Source organism: Verticillium alfalfae, genomic scaffold (assembly GCF_000150825.1).
Source record: "Verticillium alfalfae VaMs.102 supercont1.1 genomic scaffold, whole genome shotgun sequence".
NCBI classification, from domain to species: Eukaryota; Fungi; Ascomycota; class Sordariomycetes; order Glomerellales; family Plectosphaerellaceae; genus Verticillium; species Verticillium alfalfae.
In genome coordinates this window covers 3,421,844-3,428,781 of record NW_003315038.1, presented here as the reverse complement: position 1 = coordinate 3,428,781, position 6,938 = coordinate 3,421,844, and the positions used below count along the sequence as shown (strand labels likewise).

Sequence of the window (6,938 nt, the reverse complement as noted above, 5' to 3'; positions counted from 1 at the left end):
CACCCTTTGATGGCATTTCGGTAGGCCGTACCAAGAGCACAAGAGAAAGCACACGACACTCCGAGTACCAAGATGCCGGGCTGTCCCCAGGTGGAGCTCGTCCTCGAAGCTCAAGCCCGCCTCGGACCGCTCATACGGAAGACCCGTCCGGAGCCCAACAGAGTCATACCGCCAACACTGCTTCCGACACTCATAAGCGGTCGTTTGCCTCAAGAGCAAGCGCCAAGTATACCCCGTCAGGACGAGCCCACGATGCTGGAGAGCCTGGAGGAAGCAGACCGACAACAGCAGCTGCAAATGAAGGTACGCTCGTCATGTCCTGGCTCACTCAGAATGCAGAAACTGACCACCTCTTAGCTCAACCCAACGCTAGCACACCCTCGAACAAGGCAAATGGCCCTTCCATGTACGGCGCATCCTACCATTCTGAGAATTCTTCTTTTCTTGCGTCGATCAATCACAGCACCCACCATCCCTCCAAGTCAACATCACCCGTGTATGGCCGACGGCCAGGCTTCAAATCCCAGGCCACCATGCAACCGCGCAAACACGCAGAGATTCTGCAACACCTTCTCCAAGTGGGGATGGCTCCTCCACCACTCCAGAGTCTCTTACCCCTTTTGAGCGCAAACAGCGCGAACTACTCGAGAGGTTGATTCACGGTGCAAACACGCCCAGCAAAAGACAGCGGTCCGAGATGAATGAACCCGGAGATCATGCTGACAAATTTTGTACCAATAGCTTCAATTTTGTGGTTGATGACGACACGTTTACACGGACTACTCCTGAGCAGAAGAGGTTTGCCCGGAGCAGTGCTGATGATATCAACACCAGTTTTGTCGATGAGCAAGGGGCCGATACTTGGCAGTTTAGCGCCGGCAGCCCCCACACTCCGCAACAGGAGGATCCGTTCGCCAAGCGCCGCACCCAATCCGCAAGCCGTACGGGACGCAACTCGCCGCTCAAGCGCCCGCCGCCTCGTCCCGCGAAGGAGCCGCTCCCGGCCGAGAATGAGAAGACGGCAGAGGAAGTCAGGTTCGACGCAGAGGGCTGGAGTCAGAAGATTGGCCCGCAGAATTTTGCACACCAGCCAACTCAGACCAAAGCATCTTCTCCAACACGACCCTCACGCTCCAACTCGCGGAAGCCAAAGTCGGTCCATCCAACCGTCGGAACTGCCGGCTTGGTCAATGAAGAAAGCAGCAGCAATGAAGACACAGATGGTGGTGCCCGCCAGCCGGAACCTGAACCGGCCACAACAGGCAGTCCAATGCCCATGGACATAGATCCCGAGACGCCGCCTCCCAACCCCAGAAGCGCGCCCCCTTCGAGACGGGATAGCGCTCGCAACATCCCCGTCGAGCCTTCACGACCTGAGTGGCGACCTGGAAATGTTCAACCCGTACCCGAGACGTCACAGCCGAATGGTGTCAAGAGGGCCCCTTTCAACCCTAATACGGCGGGATCCGAGGATAGTGAGGACTTCCGCGCCAGCTTTGCCGATTTGAAGAACGTTGCTCCGTTTGCAACAAAGCCGACTGGGCTCAACTCATTCGGCGACTTGAAGTCGCAATTGCCGTTCGAGAGTCGGGCGTCGGAGCGGATACCCATTGAGAAAGAAAAGAAGCAGGATCCCGAACTCAACTTTCCGCCTGTTCCACGCGCTCCTACTCCGCCGGCTGCCCTGGCCGTGTCCGGTCTCAGGCCCTCTCTTACGACGTGGCAAAAGTATCTCGTTGAGTTCCAGAACTACCTTCAACAGTGGGATGCTTTCAACGCCCAGATCACCTACCACTTTGAAGTTCGCAAGGCACAGATTCTGGAAGAACGCGGAACTGCAGGCTATGCATTCCTCACGACACAGGGTGACGAGGGTGTCGAGCAATACCTCAGCTGGGTTCGCCAGGACAAAGAGGTTCGCCGCAAGTGGAGCCTTGCTTGTGACGAGCACGAGATGCGCATGCTCGATTTCTTGAAATACAAGAAGCTGATGCGGTAACTTGGCAATGTTGACTAAGGAATGACAGGCCACAAAACCTGTTTATATTTGCAATCATATTAGCCCATGACTTAGGCGAACGACAACATCGCCTACAATCATTCGGACACGACAGCGATAGTGCAACGAAGGCGCAGCCTTTCTTTCCCGACTTTTTTTGACGCGGTTTGTTCGCAGTTTTGATGCCATGGCTGGAACAATGGCAGCTTGGTATACAGTACCTACCTCGGCTCAGAGCGCATGGTAATTGGTCACGATGGAGGAGGCTCGACTTGACAACGATAGACGGCTTGATTGGGCATCGGGGGGAACCATATTCGGGATTTGGTTGGCGTTCCAGAGGATTAAGGGGTTGTCCTCATGTCGTGCGCTTTTCTTTCTTTATTGCTTCGGATATTCTGGGGAATGGGTAGCTTCGCCGAGGCGCAGTGCATAGTGAGCGACGCGTTACTGGCATTATGATTCGCGAAACATTGAAACCCTGTTGTCTCGTGCTTGCTCGTCCGTGGAGCCTGTTCCATTTGATTCCGATCTCAGCTGGCTCCAAGGTCATGTTGCAACGGAACCTCCTGCGAGTTGATTCCGCAACGCTGAAATACTCCGCAGGATTGTGTGAAACCACCGGTACCGGGTATGCTTCCCATCACATACTTCCCAGGGTTGCCCACACCCTTTCCGCAAGCCACATGCTACTACACTGCATTCAATATGTCACTGTCGAACAGTGATGTGGTTCTCGGTCTCAATATACACGAGATTGATGGATGATACAGGCGGCTTGCTCACTGCGACCTCTTGCACGTGTGTCTTCATCTCGCACATATTGTCACTACTGGCATCACTTGAACATTTAAATCCGGACAGCGGGTTTTGATTTCCTGGCATCAAACTAGCCCTGCGAGCCTATCTCTTCCAGTGAGTGTATGGTGCTAAAGCCATCACAGGCAGACGGCTGAGGCATGCCAGTTCCCAAAACGTAAAAGCAAGAAATGTAAATCGTCGAGAATCATTCAAGACAGTTTCGAGGGTGTCAAGCAAGGAAGTACTGTCCCGGAATCATGCTGTCGTCGCTCGCGTAGCGGCAGACGTGTCAGTGCCACAGTCTGGATGGACCAGAAGCTGTTGGGCTCTCAACTAGACCTCGGCCTCGGCCGTGTCCTTCATGTCCTCGTCACTATTCTTGGCGTCTTCGACATCAGCGGCAGTGCGGGTGGGAGGTTCGGTCTCCTCCGAGGCTTCCTCCTCCTCCTCCACCTTGGCAGGCGTCTTCTTGGCGGGAGTCTTCTTGGGAGTGCGCTTCTTCTTGGTGGCTGAGCCCTCTGTGCCACATGTCAGTTCAGCTTAGGGTTTGTAGCCGAGAAAGAGTGTGTAGAGTGTATGCGGAAGGAACGTACCCTCACCGTCCGCGCCGGAAGCGCGCTTCTTGGCTCCGCCGCCGCGCTTCTTGGCAGGCGTCTCGGGAACGTCCTCGGCGTCAGCCGTCCTCCGAAAGCCACGGCGACTGCGGTCTTGGGGGGTGCTTTTTCTTGCGAGCTGTTCGGCCTTGTCAAATACCGACGCGGTCCCTTTTCTCCGCTGGTATGGTCTGGAGTTTGTGGAAACTTGATAAGTACGTACGAGTCTTCTGTTTGTTGGGCACAGCGACAAACTCGCCTTCGCGGCGGCGGCGGTCTTCATATCGTTTCTGTAGCGGTCCCAGACGGCGCGCATCGAGGCCGTGGTGCGGCTGGGAAGGGCCTCGGAGATGGCCGTCCAGTCCAGGCTCTTGCCGCTGCTGGCGTGGAGCTGGCCGAGGATGTTGTTCAGGACGATGGCCTATTGCGCTGCTGGTAAGGGACAATACTTGAAGGTGGTGGGTTGGTGTTGAAGACGGGGGATAGGTAACATACTCGATCAAGTTCAGTCCAGGGAACAGCCTTTGTGGTGCCCTGGCCGTTTTCGTTGGCGCTGCCGTTCTTTTGAGTTTCCGACATGGCTTCCGGGTGTTCTGATTCTGTTTCCGTGTCTTCGTGTTCGTTCGGTGTGCTGTTGATATTTGGTCTTGTTAGCAGAAATGATGGCTGATGAGGGCGTCGGTGGTCAGGAGAGGGTTGAGGAATGAAGTGAATGAGAGCAGGAGTGCGAAGCAGGTGACTGATTTAAAGAGTTCCGCGATAAGTGAAGAAAGTGAAGGCACGCAGAGTGCGGATGCCTGTACTAGGCAGTCGATCAAAATGAAGAACTCGCGGCAAGTTGGGTTGCGTGGAAGGTCCTTGAACTCAGAGACAGGCAGGCGCGCCGTTCGAAAGTGACGAGTTCTGGGGCCCAGGAGAATCGGTGTGGTAAACAGTATTCATGAAATTATAGTCACTCACGAGCAAAAGTAGTCCAGCTTTGGATCAAAAGTTACACTTCTCCTCTTGGCCCGACAGGCTGAGCGAAGCAGGACAGGCATCGTATACTTCAGTACCTAGGTGCGGCCTCCTGCGTGAGACGTAAGCGATGAGATGCCAAGCTAGTTGAGAGAATGCAAATGTTTAACTTTATCCATCTACGTATCCAGATGCCATCGGTCTCACCAATCCTGATGATCACTACTTTTCTTCCTCGATCTAAAGGCCAGCCCGTCGTCGTTGTCCCACAAGCACGATGAACACTCATGCGCCGTACTTGACAGTCCCAACCCGTAATGCCCTAGTCACCTGCAGCTCGGCGCGATGGTGATGGCGTGCATTTCACAGTGAATGCTGTGCAAGTAGCAAAGCATGTTTCGAGCTCACTGCCAAAGCATGTATGATATATTTGCCCACTTGTTCTGGTTGACCCGGAACTCCATGACTCCATACAGCCAACATCCAGCGAGAAACTTCCATGGAGGACAGAAATGAAGACGTCCTTCAAAGACTAGCTACACAAACCACCCGATTCTTGATGTGCTAATGTGCACCTTTTTTGAGTCGAACTGCGTCCACGTTATCCCAAAAGAAAGCCACACCTAACTGCCAAGGTACAGCAAGGCTACCATAGAATACTGCACAGTTAATAAATCCCCGAATGCCTCCTCGAAGTTGAGATAAATTCGGGATTCGGCTCAGCCTGTTAGGCCTAGCACCTCAGCTTATAAGATCCGACACTGCATGTAAACCGCAGTCACCGCCATCACAGCGTGAATGTATCGGACAAGAACACAGGGTCATTCATCATACCATCGTCCAGTGTTGCTCCATTGTGCGAGAGAAAAAAAGAGTGATGCACACCACACCGAGGCTCAGCCTTGGGCTAGACCATACTGACAAAAGTCATGAGGTGCCATGGGGATGAGACACTTCAAGACCTGCAGATGATGTTGTGCCTGGTGCTCTGCGATCCGAGTGCCTCCATTGGATTCGGCGTGAAGAAGGTGGTGTCGAGCGCTCCGACCCGTGACCCATTAGCTGTAGTTCAACACCCTCCCCAGGAGCTGCAGCTGTATGCATCTCCCGGTGCTGGTGGGCGGCGTAGAAAGATGTGCCCCACACCATCTACGTCACTTCCTATAGACGCATAATGCAGGGACCAAACTAAGCCCCTGTGGAAACCTGGACCTGGATGGACAGTAGCAGTAGCGGAACTCATTGTCCTAGGCAGCATAAATATGTAACTAGCCGAAACTCAATTCGATCCCAGGCGCAAACCATTCGCCGCTCTCAAATCCAGGTTCCACGAAAAATCGAATGGCTCCCAGCCGGTGAAGGTTGTCTCGAAGCATCACATGCACCGTATTCTGCTCACGACTAGACGGACCGGGATACGAAGTCTACCATACACCAACTTCGACACACCACTTGCCTTGTCGGCGCCGACCAACCCTGCCTGGCCACGATTCCAGACCCTGGCCAAGACACGCTCACGCTCCATCACCAACTCCAACAAAGGCAAGACCAACGCAAGTTCTGGCAACCTCTACGACTCCAGCTCGATCACGGAAAATATTCATAAGCTCGGCCGTATAAGTCGCAGCTTCTTCCGTACAGCCGAACATCGTCGCGCGTTCTCTGGCGCTTCCATTCCTACAACCGCGACCAACTGCATCATGAACGGCGCCAAGGTTACCCGCTCCAAGCGCAAGGCGCCCACCAGCCCCGAGGGTCTGCGCCCGAACAAGCAGCATCGTGCATTGAACGGCAAGTTCTCTGCGGGTGATAACACCCCTGACGTCGAACATGATGAGCCGGTCTACGTCGAGGAGGACGAGTACGACGAGGAGGAGGTTGCTCGGCTGAACCCCATGTTCCCGGCTACGCAAGAGCCCGAGGCGTGGCAGCATACCATCGAGAACGTCATTAGCAACGTTGTCTCGATCAGGTTCTGCCAGACCTGTTCTTTCGATACAGATCCAGCTCTGACGAGCGAGGCCACTGGTTTCGTCGTCGACGCTGAGAAAGGGTACGTTTAGAAGCGCCATTGGGCCCCTTCATTGGGGGCGGTTAGGCTGACGTGCCATCAATCAGATACATCCTGACGAATCGTCACGTTGTTGGCTCCGGACCCTTCTGGGGCTTTGTCGTCTTTGATAATCACGAGGAGGTCGACGCCTACCCGGTCTACCGTGACCCCGTCCACGATTTCGGCATCCTACGGTTTGACCCCAAGGCCCTTCGCTACATGGATATCCAGTCGCTGCAATTGCGACCAGACTTGGCCAAGAGTAGGTGCTGCCAGATTCTGCACACAGCGACATGCTAACGAGACATCTTAGTCGGTGTCGAAATCCGTGTCGTCGGTAATGATGCTGGAGAGAAGCTCAGTATCCTGTCTGGTTTCATCTCGCGTCTCGACCGCAACGCGCCCGAGTACGGAGAGGGGTACAGCGACTTCAACACCTGCTACTACCAAGCCAACGCCGCAGCAAGCGGGAAAGTTCCGGCAGTCCTGTTGTCAATATTGACGGTCTCGCGATTGCTCTGCAGGCTGGCGGTCG

The 6,938-nt window shown here is 54.5% G+C and overlaps 3 protein-coding genes across 3 annotated transcripts in view; 2 read left to right on the top strand and 1 right to left on the bottom strand.

Annotated features, from left to right (window-relative positions):
• Positions 1-1,999, top strand: part of VDBG_01034 (conserved hypothetical protein) — a gene marked incomplete at both ends in the record, with an annotated part of 2,966 nt that extends 967 nt beyond the window's left edge. Inside the window, 2 exons of the mRNA XM_003009305.1 lie at positions 66-303; positions 464-1,999. Of these exons, the coding sequence (XP_003009351.1) occupies positions 66-303; positions 464-1,999 (1,774 nt within the window). The remainder of the gene's footprint in view (positions 1-65; positions 304-463) is intronic.
• Positions 2,000-3,133: 1,134 nt separating this feature from the next.
• Positions 3,134-3,972, bottom strand: VDBG_01033 (predicted protein; the record flags this gene model as incomplete). Its single annotated transcript, XM_003009304.1, has 3 exons — positions 3,134-3,318; positions 3,394-3,814; positions 3,889-3,972. 3 exons carry the CDS (start codon positions 3,970-3,972, stop codon positions 3,134-3,136), a joined length of 690 nt encoding a protein of 229 aa, XP_003009350.1.
• Positions 3,973-5,279: 1,307 nt separating this feature from the next.
• Positions 5,280-6,938, top strand: part of VDBG_01032 (PDZ domain-containing protein) — a gene marked incomplete at both ends in the record, with an annotated part of 4,108 nt that continues 2,449 nt past the window's right edge. The window contains 4 exons of the mRNA XM_003009303.1: positions 5,280-5,446; positions 5,645-6,403; positions 6,469-6,665; positions 6,717-6,934. Coding sequence (XP_003009349.1) covers positions 5,280-5,446; positions 5,645-6,403; positions 6,469-6,665; positions 6,717-6,934 — 1,341 coding nt within the window. The remainder of the gene's footprint in view (positions 5,447-5,644; positions 6,404-6,468; positions 6,666-6,716; positions 6,935-6,938) is intronic.